The sequence below is a fragment of the Denticeps clupeoides genome, chromosome 16 (assembly GCF_900700375.1).
Source record: "Denticeps clupeoides chromosome 16, fDenClu1.1, whole genome shotgun sequence".
In the NCBI taxonomy this organism is placed as follows: Eukaryota; Metazoa; Chordata; class Actinopteri; order Clupeiformes; family Denticipitidae; genus Denticeps; species Denticeps clupeoides.
Genome location: NC_041722.1, coordinates 4,767,977 through 4,782,746, shown reverse-complemented (window position 1 = coordinate 4,782,746; position 14,770 = coordinate 4,767,977). Strand labels below are relative to the sequence as shown.

The 14,770-nt window shown below is 40.0% G+C and overlaps 1 protein-coding gene across 2 annotated transcripts; it reads right to left on the bottom strand.

The window, feature by feature from the left end:
* Positions 1-290: 290 nt before the first annotated feature.
* pop4 (POP4 homolog, ribonuclease P/MRP subunit) lies at positions 291-3,142 on the bottom strand. 2 transcript variants are annotated; one of them, XM_028956776.1, is made up of 7 exons: positions 3,012-3,142; positions 2,848-2,900; positions 2,077-2,300; positions 1,887-1,964; positions 1,737-1,798; positions 1,391-1,492; positions 291-1,295 (listed from the first exon to the last, which is right to left on the bottom strand). In XM_028956776.1, exons 1-7 carry the CDS (start codon positions 3,016-3,018, stop codon positions 1,159-1,161), a joined length of 663 nt encoding a protein of 220 aa, XP_028812609.1. In that variant the 5' UTR covers positions 3,019-3,142; the 3' UTR covers positions 291-1,158. The 2 variants fall into 2 exon arrangements, with proteins under 2 accessions (XP_028812609.1, XP_028812610.1); XM_028956777.1 differs by having other exon boundaries at positions 2,822-2,900; positions 3,012-3,107.
* Between the last annotated feature and the right edge of the window lie 11,628 nt (positions 3,143-14,770).

Sequence of the window (14,770 nt, the reverse complement as noted above, 5' to 3'; positions counted from 1 at the left end):
CCTTTTCCCCGACCCACTACATATGAGCTCGGAACACTTGAACAGAATTCAACAGACAAGCTACCTCTCGGTATGAACTGTGACATGAATAATTATCAGTAGTTAATGAGAGACTTCTGATTAGGATTGTAACGTTGACGGACAAAAAATAAGAACGGAAAAATCTTGCACTTTAGACCATGGAATTAATATACAGAAGTGTGCGATTATAACTGAGGAAAAAAAGCTTCTCAATTTGCTTTAATGATGTCGGTCCTGCCAAATGTTCCACAAAAGCACTTACGAGGAAATTACAGTCAAACACAGTATTTATTTTTCTGACTTTTTCCCAGAGAGCATGTAAAGCTATACAGAGTTTATTACGGAGAAAATTTGGTTTTATGGTAGACTTAGAAACACACTCCATGCACAGATACACATTTATCAGGAGAGTAAAGCCTCACATGCAGATGTTGAGGAAAATTTCTGTGAAAGATTTGTTGTACCACTTCTGCCCTGAATGTGTCAATCGTGTGCACGAATCATCTTTCTTCCCTCCCACTGTTGCGGAATCAAACGGAAGAACAATCCATGTTTTTGCGGGTTTATAGCTGGAAATTATATGGAAATAACTAAGCTGCAGGGTTGAGGGCCTGTTTTTTTTTTGTACATCGTAACCTGTACCTCTTTTGTGAGGGGAAATTGCAGTTCCATTAAATTTTTCGCCATAAGCCACTAAAACCAAATACAATTAAAGTATTCTAACAAAAAGTTACCGGATGGGTATCATGACTATTTGATACAAAATGGCACATTTTCAAATTAAGATCATATTCACATACTGTACGTACTGTATAATACTCTGATTACACCAAATTTATGATGGAAAGTCTTCTGGTGGACACTAATTGAGACTTTATTATTAAAATAAAAAAGCCTGCTCCCTCTAGTGGTGAGCAAAACAACTGCAAACACAGTTTCTTAATTTCGTTTGAACAGCTAACTCCAACTCAGCTATTGGGGAAGTTCATATTTTCCACTGGATGAACATGGATTTAATTCCTATGCATGGCTCGACAATGAGTAGCCATTAAAGAATATAAAGGGACAGAAAGTATAAGAGCCGTGAGTAAAAATGGACCCTTCACTCGTCACCACAGTTACTTCACCACTGGTGTGTTATAAGTCAATGGTTCCTTTAACTTTAAACTTCTTTGCAGACCTCTCACCGGAGCGGACCTCAAACTTGCTGCCAAAGATATGGGAAACAAAGCAATCAATTTCCACGCCAAACACACTGTTCCTTTTCGGAATAACTACGAGAAAAGAAGAGAGACACTTTGTTAGGGGTTAACAGCTAAAAGATTTACATAAACTGAGAGGGTTGCAACGTGTTCATTTAGACACCCACCTTTCAACCGGTTTTCTTTTGTGATGATTTTGAAAACATGTTTCATCTCCTGAACAAGGATGCCTGTTGTTCCAACATATGAGGGGCATTTGGAGCGAACCACTGCATCAGAAAGAACATCATTCATTTACATTCAAGCTTCTTTAATGATTCAACAATTTGAATTTTTTTAAATCATACAATTATTTACATACTAGGCGCACACAAGAAAGGACCACCATTCAACATGGAGCACAAAATTGAACTGAGAGTAATATTTTAAGATAGGCCAGAAATACACAGTAGTTATATCTGACTGGTCAGGAAGAGAATCCGGGCTAATTTAATCTCTCCTTCACGTTCTCACCTGTTAAAATTGCACCATGGAAATCCGCCTTCAGAAGCTTCTGCTGAATGGTCTGTGGGTTGCTAAGACAAGGTAAGATGATGCAAGGGTGAGACTTAGAAGAAGTAGTGTAACATATTTCATTAATATGGTAACAATAGAGGCTCGAACCTTTCCGGTTTTAAGCCATTGCACAGATCACGTATGTACTGCTTCCACAACTCATGCAATGGCAAAAACAGGTCGTACCTGCCGACAGAAACGAACCGCAGCAAATGCAATAAGGATGCAATTCAAAGTTGCGCGGTTTGAAGCCAATTGGCTCTACTGGGTATAAACAAAAGTAGATCAAGGCACAAACTTGTGGTGCTCCGGTTTAATCTGAAAAACTTTCAGTTGCCGCTTCTCCTTGGCAGTGAGTCCTTTGGCTTTGGCCTTTCTCGTTTGCTTCTTCTTACGTTTACTGTATTCCAAAACAACCGCCTTGCGGAGCAGCACATCCTTGATCATATCTTGCCTCTGTGGTGGCAAGCTGTTCTTCACAAAGGCGCTGACAAACATCTGCGCCTTCTTACCTTGCAGAGACTGGAAAATCAAGCACAAGGTTATCAAATCACATGACCACCAAACAAAGGAATACGGTTGTTTTGTCTCTGTAATATCCTAACTTTACAATTTGTAATTTGCACTGCATTCAATGCATTTGATGAACACATTGAAACCAAAAGCCCAAACCTATTCTTACATTTACAGCATTTATCAGACGCCCTTATCCAGAGCGACTTACAATCAGTAGTTACAGGGACAGTCCCCCCCTGGAGCAACTTAGGGTTAAGTGTCTTGCTCAGGGACACAATGGTAGTAAGTTGGATTTGAACCTGGGTCTCCTGGTTCACAGGCGAGTGTCTTACCCACTAGGCTACTACCACCCTGCACTTCATAGTGTAATAATATATTTTTATATACACAAACATGTTTTATTTTTGTAGTTGGGCAGCCACAGCAACGGCTTCATCGCTATCTGTTTTTCACCCCTCATGACCCCATCATCTCATCCACCGTATCCACTCCCTCTACTCGGTTTTCCGCAGAACACGCAGACAAACCAAGTAAAAGCAGGACATCGCAGCACCTGGATTCCCAGCAAGTCACCGAGCTCCGAGGGCAATTTCGACTGCACGATTTCTGCGAAGAAAAACGAAACACCAAAATTCAACCATAACACGAGCGTGCTGCCCTGAGGTTAGTCCATGAGGACTAATGTTGCTCAGGCAGATTAACAAACAGAACACGTACCTTCCATTATTATTATTTTAAAGAAAAGCAACAGTTCCACTACTGGCTGTTTCGGTTGCTGTCAGTCCATGTGCTGTTTGTAACGCCGAGTCTCCGTGTTTCCGGTTTACGTCACGCAGGCAGAAGCAATCACGCAGGCAGAAGCAATCACGCAGGCAGAAGCAATCAAGCAGGCAGAAGCAATCAATCAGGCAGAAGCAATCACGCAGGCAGAAGCAATCGACTTCGGTAGCGCTGATGCTTTACTGGGCACACAGAAATAAAAAAAATCTAAAATTTTTAAATACTGGTTAGTGATGAACAATGATTACCAATTAACATCTTATCAACCAAAAATCTCATTGTGGGACTGTATCAAAGTGGCTGTAATTCTGCACCAGTTTTGGAAAGATATTTCAGATAAAGTATTAGGAGACCACTGAGATCTATATAAAAGCAAAATAATAATAATAAATAAAATGAATGTCAGGGGACCTTTAATAAAAATCTGAGAGCACAGTTATTTAGTATTACATTTAAAGAAAATATACAGAGTCGGTGCGGTTTCAAATCTGAATTTAATAAAAGAAGATAAAGGAAAATTTGCCATTCTGTTCACCTCCATCTGAAAAAGAAAACTCATGAACTACATCTCAGTTTAATTACACTAGACCAGTTATTTTTTTATTTTTTTCATGTTTTAGAGTTATAACGCATTCCAGGCCATCTCTGATGTGTCAATGAGCTTAATCACCACTGATTCATGCAAACAGAGGATTCCCTCCAATTCAGTCAATGCTACAAAAAAAAAAAAAAAAATTATGGACAACTACAAGCACATGGACACACTCACACAGCTTGCACAAGTAACATGCTCTCAGATTAACAGGGCCTTTAAAACATGATTGATCACAAATTAATTGCCCTGGCAGTACAAATCATATCTCACAAACAAGCCGACGGACATTTGCCTACTCTTTAATCAATCAATGCTTTAATCTAATTAGACTTTGATATTGTAATTAAAATGTTTCCCCTTGTTTTCTCTTTTGCTTTTGCATGAACTAATAAGATATATCTGAATATGAGGGAATAAGAGGGATTGGTAGCCTCAGATTATGATTTAATTTAGGTAGACAGGACTGCAGAAGAGAAAAATTGTGACACTTGAGCCAACGGGTCTTAGGAGCAGCATTGCATAAGACAACGTTGACATGCCGTGATGCATTATGACAGGCCATGTGACTCATGGCTGCGACTACCCTGCAAGCCTCTGACATCCTGAGCAGCACTCTAAACACTGAGCACTTCTACCGTGTCCCACAAAGTGGACTGTGCCTTTTAAATTCATTAAAGTTTCAGCACTGAGGCTCGTCCGCTTAGCAGTCTGTCTTCCGACGAGCTCTGAGGGCTTTCAGAGTTTCATTTGAGGGTCCTGAAGGGGGCAGTGTGACATCATGTTTGAATGATGACTGTCCATCTGTCTTCCTTGTCACAGAAGACGTAATCTCTAAATAGCCAATTCCTGCTGATAAAGACGCGAAATGGCAATCACAACATTCACTTCGGCTTAAATTTCACTGTAGATCCATGCAAGAAGTTAGTGAGTGATCACTCTTTTATGATGGACATATGATGGAACATTTCAAACCTAATGGCAGTGACGTCTTCTAAAATGACAATGCCATCATCCTTAGGACTCACTGAAGTGCAACATAATGACATAAAGCATATAACACAACCTTCAATTCACAAGATTGTAACCCAAATGATACAGGAGGTTTTAATCATCAAAAAGATGAAATGAAAGCCTGTTTTGGAAAAAAAGGCATCTTGAAGGCCAGGTTCGAATCCCGCTTACAACCATTGTGTCCCTGAGCAAGACACTTAACCCTGAGTTTCTCCATGGGGGGACTGTCCCTGTAACTACTGATTGTAAGTCGCTCTGAATAAGGGCGTCTGATAAATGCCATAAATGTAAATGTAAATGTAAATTAGTGGCTTGTTCAAATGATTCTACTAAAACCCAGACACAGCCCTTATTTTCTGACTGGTGAGATCTGTCAGAATTTCTTGAGTGCACGTGGTAAATTAGCCCACGCAGAATGACAATCACCCTGTTTTATTTTTTAGATGATAGAACATCCTTTGTCTCCAAAGTCCAAAAAAAATAAAGTGCTCTGTCTGGGGCTGGTTGATGCCAGCTGGTCCTTCTGGCATTTCCTTCAGTCAAAACACATGTCCCTCAAACAGTGAGATGATCTTAGATACTCACAGAATCAGGCCACAGGCGGAGCATCGGGAGAGCTGTCAGCCGCCCGTTCCTCAGATAGATTCCCTGGAAAGATATGGCGTCACCATTCAAGTTCCAGTCACATAACTCCAGGCAAGGTGTTAAAGTAAATAGAAGTAAATATGGATATTTCGCTTATTTTAGCTTGAGCTGTCATGCCACAAACCCAGCGGCGGGATCCGCAATATTTGTTTGCAACACTTAAAATGGAACTGCCTCTCAGTGTGTGCTGTGGCAGGGAAAACAATGACGAAATCTCTTAAATGTATTTTATTTTGAGCGTGAGTAGTGTCGGTTAGGTTATGTGCTTAATGTTTGCTTATTAATCCGTGTATGGAAAAAGATGCATGCAGTTTGGCCCTCTCTCCTCTCTACGGTCACCTTTTCATTCAGTTCCGTGCTCCTTCGTGATCATTTATATCCGCTCGCTTTGGTTTTTTTGGAAGCAGCAACACCATGTTTGGCAGAAAAAATGCCAATCAGACGCCAGGAGTTAACGGCAGGGCAGGCAGAGGACGCTCAAGATGTGTCCACAGTTGATCCAAATGTTGCCCTGGGATTAGAGCTTTAAATTTGATTGCAAAATGTTTGCAGTGGGCTTTTTTACGTAGCTTTCTCAAAATAGTAAAAGTGAACGTTTCATCCTAATTGAACATTTTAGGGGATTCTGTTTCTAATGCTTAAAATGGAACGGCCTCTCTCGTGTGTGTTGGGCCAGGGTAAACATCTATATATAAAAGAGACAGGGCCTGAGGAGTGTCCATGAATGTAAGATGAATGTAGAAGTCTTGAATTAATGAACTCATAATTTTATTTGCTACCAGGCGTTGTCCAGTGATGACTATAGCAGAGATTGTGTTTATAGGAAAATTTGTGGTAAAACGATTGTCTTTAAAAACACATGAACAAAAAAGCTGGGGGTGTAAATGGTAAGATGCTTGGACAGGTAGTACACCCACCTTTTTTTTTTTTTGGATTCTGTAAATTCTGAAAACATATTTTATGTTATGTTAGTGAACATCCCCCATTCATGTTGATTACAGTGCCCCGAAATCAGAACCAGTATATGTTAATTGTACAAGATTCTATTGTCTTTAATAAGTTAAAATTGAATAAATTGCGAAATGGCGAGCAAGAGAAACATTAAAAAGTCAGGTCTTAAGGGCTGGAGAGCTGCTTATTAGAACAATGACAGTACTCTGTTGTTGACTGGTTGTCGCAATGGACTCTAGATAACTAGCTTTTGGTGTCAACTTGATGTCATGGCCCAGACGTGCTTTACATTGCTAACATGAGCATACTGTTGAATCTGTCTGTTTTTCTGACACCCAACAATAAATTATTTATCGCCATGGTGCTTAAATTCAGGCCCAAACCCTCCGCGTTGACGAATGAAGCCCACACAACTGAAAAAGAGCCCTGCGGGGCTCTTCTGGCCAACCAACAAAAAGATCTCGCCTCTAACAAGGCTGATTCAGTCAGCGTCCCTTTACAGCTGACTTGTTGCAGATTGACAGCCATACCGAGCCGGGATCCGAGCAGAAGCGCTGGCTGCTGTCGCGGAGAAAGGGGCCGTCGTTCCCCCACCGTCTGCAGGAAAACGCTGAGGGCGTCGGCCTCCATTTCTCTGCGGCGACTGACAGCCCGAATCTGGAAGGAGGGGACGGGGTGGCAAGCGAGTCAGCAGATGCACTAAGCCAGTGGGAGACAGGAGGAGAAAGGGGGTGTTTGCCGTGTAAAAACGACAAACCAAGTGCTGAAACATTCCGTGACACATTCTCTGCAGGAGGGTGCTCGCTTTCTTCTTTCTATTCATTTTTTTTTTTATCTTCCTCTACATCCCTGTCTTGGCCGGCACAAAACTGTTTATTGTAAACTGGTACTATAAATCCACACCCTAAACACCCTTAGCTGCATTGCCAGGCCTTGAGATTGGGTTTTCATCCCAATCTCTGTGTATATCGAAGAAATACTCTCTGTGAAACCCTCCGGGAGGTTTTATGTTTCGGTAACATGTTTATCTGTTTTTTTTTTTTTTTTATCTATTCATCTCAAGGGCATCGGGAGTGTTTGCAAAGACAGCTGGTTGGCGCCTCTCAAGCCGCCTTTATATGTAAAGTGATTCTCACAAAAGCGTCCCGGCTTCAGATGGTGCATCGTCATAACCGGCGTCCTCAGTCGGCACATTGATGCGGCCGCTTGCTGATTCCACCTGGAAAGAACGAGCCAAATAACGAATAAATCAGAATGACAGACAGACAGACAGACTGCTGTGCCAGAGAACTTTCCGTTGCCAAATGCAACAAGGGTGTGTGCAGTCTGTGCTGAGTATTGTACCAGTGATAATTACTTCGTGTTCGGGTTTATTCATTTAAAATAACACAACAAAAACATAAATGTAACAAAATTAGCAAATAAATGACATACCAAAACATAAACATATAAAAGCATTGTCAGAAGTGCACACTTTAGTGACCTAGGAGTAGATAACGTATGAAAGAATATTTTATTTAAATAATTGGTGCTTCTAAAAGGAGTATTTTAAGTGTTTAGCATTAAACCTTGAACTGAATGTTAACTCTGAATTTGGGCCCTGGCAACAGACCCTCAAGTGAAAAAATAAGAATCATTGGTGGCCTTCTGCCCACCCTCCAGGACTTCAGAACTTCAAGGTCCAGGAAACGTGCAGGGAAAGTCTGTAGATCCTGCTGACCATACTACTAATGTGTTATTACTGAATTACCCTTACAATACTGCAATACTAGTGGCCTAATCTCACCAATACCATACTCTACCCACATTATCATAAAACTTCATGTACATAGTTTAGAATCTGTGTACTGTGTATGTCTGTACATTGTAGTATATTGTGTTATATTATTTTATATTACACTGGGTTGCTTGAGAGACACCAGTCATATTCCTTGTGCTTTGTGATTTTGATCGAATAGATTTTAAACTGACAAGAGACATTAATAATTAAATCATTAACAGGTAGGTCCCGAGGCCTTTAGAAAATCAGCAGGCTGAACTCAGTTTAAAGTAAAGTAAAGTGAAGCAAATGTTTACATCACATCGCATTCACTTGGCAGATGCTTTCACCCAAAAGGTGAGGAATAACCCAGAACATTTGGAGACCTTGAAGAGAGTACTGAGAGCTACATTAAATCTATTCATTCAGACAAAGTGCCGCGAGATCAGGAGAAGAACAGCACAGTAAATGCAAGTCAGAAATGTTTTTGTGGACCAGGAGAGGATAAGAGGACGTTTTAGGATAAATAAGCACAACTCTGCTCTAATGGTGACGGAAGCAAACAAGACCTGGGTCTGCCCATGATTCATGTGGGCAGCCATCCTTTCTCGCTTAACCCAACACTGCTGCCTCAACACTCCATCCAGGCTCCCCAGCACTTGATGTAGTCACGGGGAAATCAGCAGATTACCATATTTCCGGCAAACGAATGGCTTCGTTCCGTGGATTTAGAACCGCTTCACAACACATAAACAGATGTTCCTGTAGGACACAATGAAGAACTGAAAGGGGAAATGTCAAGGATTATAATTGCCTTTTTCCTGGGTGCCTTTTTGTTTCAGTATTTTTATTGACTGGTGCTATGATTTTTCTGACAGTATTATATTAAACAAAAGAAATAAATAAAAGAAAACATTTTCCTCCCTGCAATGATCTGCCACCCCCACACCACTCTCCCAGTAAGCACTCCTGTTAATTCTGCGTGTATCAAACGTCAAGGGAACATTTTTAAAATCAATCTATTAGCTCTGTGAGGGAGATTAAATGGCACTCCTCTCGAGGAAGGCAAAAACAAAAGACAACATTTCTTGGTCATTTTCCTTTTTCACTCCCCCCCCTTTATTCATTATATCATTACATCAAGATGAAATTAATACCTGCAGCATACACCCAAACAGCCCCCACAAACACTTTGATCTCTTTTGTCACCGAGGGTTCATGTGAGGAGTGTTCAAACACAATGTGGTCTCTTCCTACCTAATAATCTACAATTATGCACCATATGCAAGACTGTTGTTTAATGACTAATGGAATGGGATGGAAGGAACAGATTTCACTATTGTTCACTATACAGAGCCGCTGCAGGTCAAATTCAAGCACTGGGGCAAATCAAAGGGAAGTTAAGCCAACCGGTAATAAATGAAATGTGACCTCTTAGCTTTCTGCATGAAGAAGAAATGGTTAATAATGCAAAATTCTTAGGTGAAATTGACAAATGTTTCAAAATAAACATAATAATAATGAATTTCAATAATTCTTGCCAGGAGTGCTAAAGCTCATCTGTCCATGTCCATAAAGACATATAGGGCACTTTTTTTGGACTGGCACCAGAGTGCAGCCCTATGTGCTATGCATGGGTGTTCACTAGTGTAAGGTCAATGATTATGATGACTGAATACATCAATATGTCAATATATTATATACATCATTGCCTATGAACAAGCCCTAGGATAAGCCGCACCAGTTCAAAATATTGTTCATAGAATTATTTTTAATCTATAATCAGAAATAAATTAGACATGCACAATGCTAATGATTTGCACTGGCAAAACAGTCCTGCTGGTATTGAAATAATTCTTTTAAGGCTTCTTCTTAAGCCATTAATTGACTGATGTCTCGATTAGTTTTCTGACAGTCATGATAAATTAGGTCATGAATGCAGTTGGCATTTCTTACCAATCTACTTTATGACTGCTGGCATTCAAACTGGCACTGGTTCACTGTTCCATGGCAAGGCAGCAAAGGACACAAATTTTACCTTGTATGGGCATGGTGATCAGACATTATTCAGCGTGCTTTAAAGGCTGTCTTTTATGTGATATCCTATTCTCTATCTAATTCCTTTAGCCTTACACCAGGCTTCTTCTTTTCTGTGATCCTGCTGACTGCGTTTTATTCCTTCTCATCTTTTCAGCTCCTGATCACCCTGTTACACCCTGTGTGTACAGTGGAATGAAAATAATTAAAAATATCTGTTACTGCATACACTGTTACATTTTACATTCATGGCATTTATCAGATGCCCTTATCCAGAGTGACTTACAACCAGCAGTCGCAGGGACAGCCCCCCACTGGAGACACTCAAGTTTTTTTGCTCAGGGACACAATGGTAGTAAATTGAGATTGAACCCACTGCTTCCAGCACCACTGTTCTCAGATAAAATCTAATGATCTGAAATCTCATACGTGAAATTAATGACATTTAATTTGAGACACTGTGAGTGCAATTTTCTAGGTGAGGTATGTTTCAGATTATTACATAAAAAAGATTGTGTCATAGTTTTATTTTAAAGACATTATTGCCTTTATTCCAATTAACTGTTCCCTCTGCAACACTAACCAAAAGCATGATCCATTCACCCACATTTTTTATATTTGTAGACATGTTCTTTTTCTGGAATTCAGCACCCCTTTTCTCCAAAGGGTGGTGAGGGGTCTGCTTTGCACCAATTATGTTCTTTATCAGAATGCTGGTTGCTTAGAGGAGCCCATTTCTATAATTGTAGGGCTAGTTACATGGCTGTAATTGTGGATCAAGCTACAATTGATGTCACAACGCTGACATTTCCGAGGTCTCTGGTTCCAACCAGAGTTTTGTGTGCATCTGTGATTATGAAAATAAATGTATCCTTGCCCTGTCCTGTCCTTGTTTGGTCATTTGTCTTTTGTCCATGATTCATGCATTGTGATGGTATCAGGGCCCTCGTGCCCATTTTAAGTTATGATTAAATTCATAACTGGATGTGAGTTGGACAGATGACCGTGTATTTCTTTTGCCACTGCAGACAAACAGTAATCAGTTCACATGGTGCATAAACTCTCTCTTAACTTCAAAGGAAGAAAAAACTCTAAGAAATACTGGGTATGTTCTGACGCTGTCCACTGTTTTCAGACTGTATGCTCAAAAATGACCAACAGGGTGAGAATATTCATTGGAATGGTTGAAGCATAAAACAAGTATTGAAGCATGACTCATGGCTGCTTCTTTGTTCTTCAGTGATATGATCTGCTTTGACTACAGCTGCAAAGAGTTTGAAATATCTACCTTGCTGCAGATTCTCGAGTCTACCCCGTGGGGGAAACAGCTCAGCGAACGGCAGGGTTACCATGTTGCTCCGTACCCACAACCTCCTTTGCTGATCCACAGTGATAAAGAGGTTGATAACAAGAGCTAAAGGGATTAGATCCACACTGAAGGCACAGCCATCTCACACTATCATAATGGCAGGAAATAGGATTACAATCTGAATGGCTCCGCCCTACCCTGTCCTTCGTTCATGTTCGAATGCCAGAATACAGAGAGAAGGAAGTGGCATAAAGCCCAGAATAATAATTTACTAACAGCATTGAATGCAAGTAAAGCATGATGGAGGGTTAAAAGGACACGGGTTTATGTAAGTCATTACGTGTGTCTCTGCAATGTACCATAATGTGCCTTGTGTGTTTATATGTAAATGATCGGCGCAAGAGGAAAACATGGTCGCAAGGTTTCCTGGTGCCTAATGAAATGGAAAGGATGTTGTGCACACATCCCAATGGTCAGTAAAAGGGCCTAACTAATTGACACAGTATAATCACATTGATGGTAATGTCTGACTGTGCTCCTGGTTTTACAAAGAGAAAAGGAATTTAAAAGAACAGACACTAGAACATAACCCAAGGATATTCTTATACGTATTGGCGCAAACTGTATTTCAGGACTCGCTTTGGTTTTTCTCTTCTCAAATTGCTTTGATTGAAAAGCTATTACTTCATTCAGTTGGCCCGGCACTTTTGTGTCTCAGTCAATGGGGTTTTTTCCCTTATTTCCACTTCTGACATCACCCCTAGGTCAACATATTATTAAAAAGAAAATGAAGAGCAGTTTAGACTGGAATGAGTGGCAGCAGACATTTGGACCACTGAAACAGAAATTACCTCCGGGAATGTTTGTAGTCTATATTTATAATAAATCGACTGAAAAACACTCCATTTCAGTGGAGACTTCTTCACTTAATAATACTTGTTAACAATAAGTGTGCCACTCCTCAAATGGATCTGAAGAGCCTGTCTAGAAATGGTGACAGAAAAAGGGAATAGTCATGTATAACTATTAAAAAACACAAAATTGGTGTTCCAGGTCAGTGTAAACGTCAAATCTACTTTTTAAGTCTGACATCTTTTCTGGTTCCACCAACGGCAAACCCTGTCAACCTCAGTACGTTAAATGAAGCCATTTCTTTGAAATGACAACTGAAAATATTTTTTTGGACCAAAAAAACAAGGGATACAGACTATATTGCCAAATTGGGACAGACTGATGATCTATTTTGAACGTAATTTTGCCAATACACCCAGAGTCAATACACCTAAGCAACCATTGCAATAAGATGGATCATGAGAATTTCTTCAGAGCGATTTAAAATCAGGACATTTAACCATATATATGCTCCTGGGGAACTGTCCCTGTATCTACTGATTGTATCGGCATGAGGGTTTCAGCTGAATGCTGATGTAAATGTGTCTGATCTCATACATGCTCTACAGAAAGGAACAGAAAACCTCACAAGCCATTGCAGCCATTATATCTGCAAAGGGGAAAATAAGGAGAATCCCTATTAAAATCTATGTATTTGAAGCCAATTTCATTAATGTCCAGGTTGGTGTAATGGTCAGGCATCTGCTGTTGTCCACATAGTGTAGCACAGCTACACTATCCACAGCTGGATCTGGAAACAGTATAATCTGTATTTGCAGTATTATTATTCTCTGTTAGACATTCCACACAGGCTTTTCCATTCAGAATGCTTCTGCACCTCGGCTGAAACAATAATGAGTTGAAACTGCAGACAGATATTTCTGTCGGTGGGACCAGTGTTCACCTGCAAGGGCTATTAGCACGGCTTTCATGTCATTACTTCTCTCTGTTTGCAATGGACAATTCACCAAAAAAAGCCTACAAAACTCCCCACTGCTGTTCTTAAGGATAGTGAGGTTAGTAGCTTGATAATAATGGAAGTCCATTTTGAGCATTTTACTGGAACATGGCTTTCAATGGGAGGGCCTTGGAGAGAGTGATGCTCTGTGTAGTTAAAGTGAAATTGGTCAACTGGCACAGAAGGTCAGGGGTAGAGCATAGCGATGGTATTTAAAAACTTCATGACTGACAGATGGGATAGATAAATGCATGATCACTTCAAGCAACAGCTGGGTTAGCTATTTAAAAAAAAGAGCTGGACAGTGTCCACAATCCTGATTTGACTTAAAAAAAATAAATTTATAGACATCCCATGAGAATGTAATCAATGTAGTTAACACAGACACATGATTGAGTGACAATATTGCAATACTGCAGTCCATAAAGTAATTATATCTGTGAGAAGGATGCAAGTGGTTCATTGAGTTCAAATGAAATTTAACAGGATTTGTTAAAAGCCTCTGGCCAGCTTGAGACTTTAATAAATGCATGGAAATGGAAACAAATTAATACCCTCTTAATATAACATCCCATTAAACGCTTAGGTGGGTGGCATTCCGCTCCCTAGATAAGCTCCTACTGGAGATGGGAAGACAGATTGAACATAAAAAAAAGAAAAAAAAGAAAAGAGGGGTAATTGGGGGTGGGGGGCGAAGAAATTTTGCTGATGGAGGAAAGAAGGGGACCTGCTTTTAACTAACATAGGACCAGGAAAGTATAACTTTTAGGGTCATACACATCTTCTCTGCATCTACCAGTATGATTACTATGCTTGGTCTGCACACTGTAAATTTGAATGGCCAACATTGATAATGTAGATGAAATAATTTACTATAATGCAAATGATTATACATTAAACATTTTATTATTTTGGTTTTGTATTATTCTCTTCATGCTTTTTCATTAGACTCTTTAGTGCATTCTGAAATGCGCTATAAACTTAATTTTGCATTTTGGAAATCACTAGGATGTTTTAGGAACAAACGGATAATTTGTCTAGAATGTAATATTATTAGACACTTAAATAACAATAAACATTATACATTTTTATAAGAAGCTGTGTTTGTCATTTTTCTTCTTTATTGTTTTACCCACTTCCCAGGCTATCAGGCCTATGGGCAACAATGGCTGGCAACTGCCCATATATCGGTGCCAAAGGCAACCGTTAACGTCTGGCCCTGGTCAGTATGCACAGCAAGCTGCAAAAGTCATAAACTCGCAGCTGCAAGCTCCGAGGTCGCTCCCCTCCTGTTTTACCCCAAAAGTCTCATTTTACCATCTCAATTGGTTTCTGTGATATGATCTGCTACCCCCTACTCTCAAGCACTGGACTATTGGAGCCTGGCTTTCTGACAAGAAGCCATATGCATTTCTTCCTAAAACAAATCCTAAATGCTGAACTATATAAACAGTTTAATCCTAATTATCAGCAACATTAAAACAGCAGCTTGTGATGTTCAAGCCAAGCAGCCCCCATAAATCTTCTGTGGTATTTAACA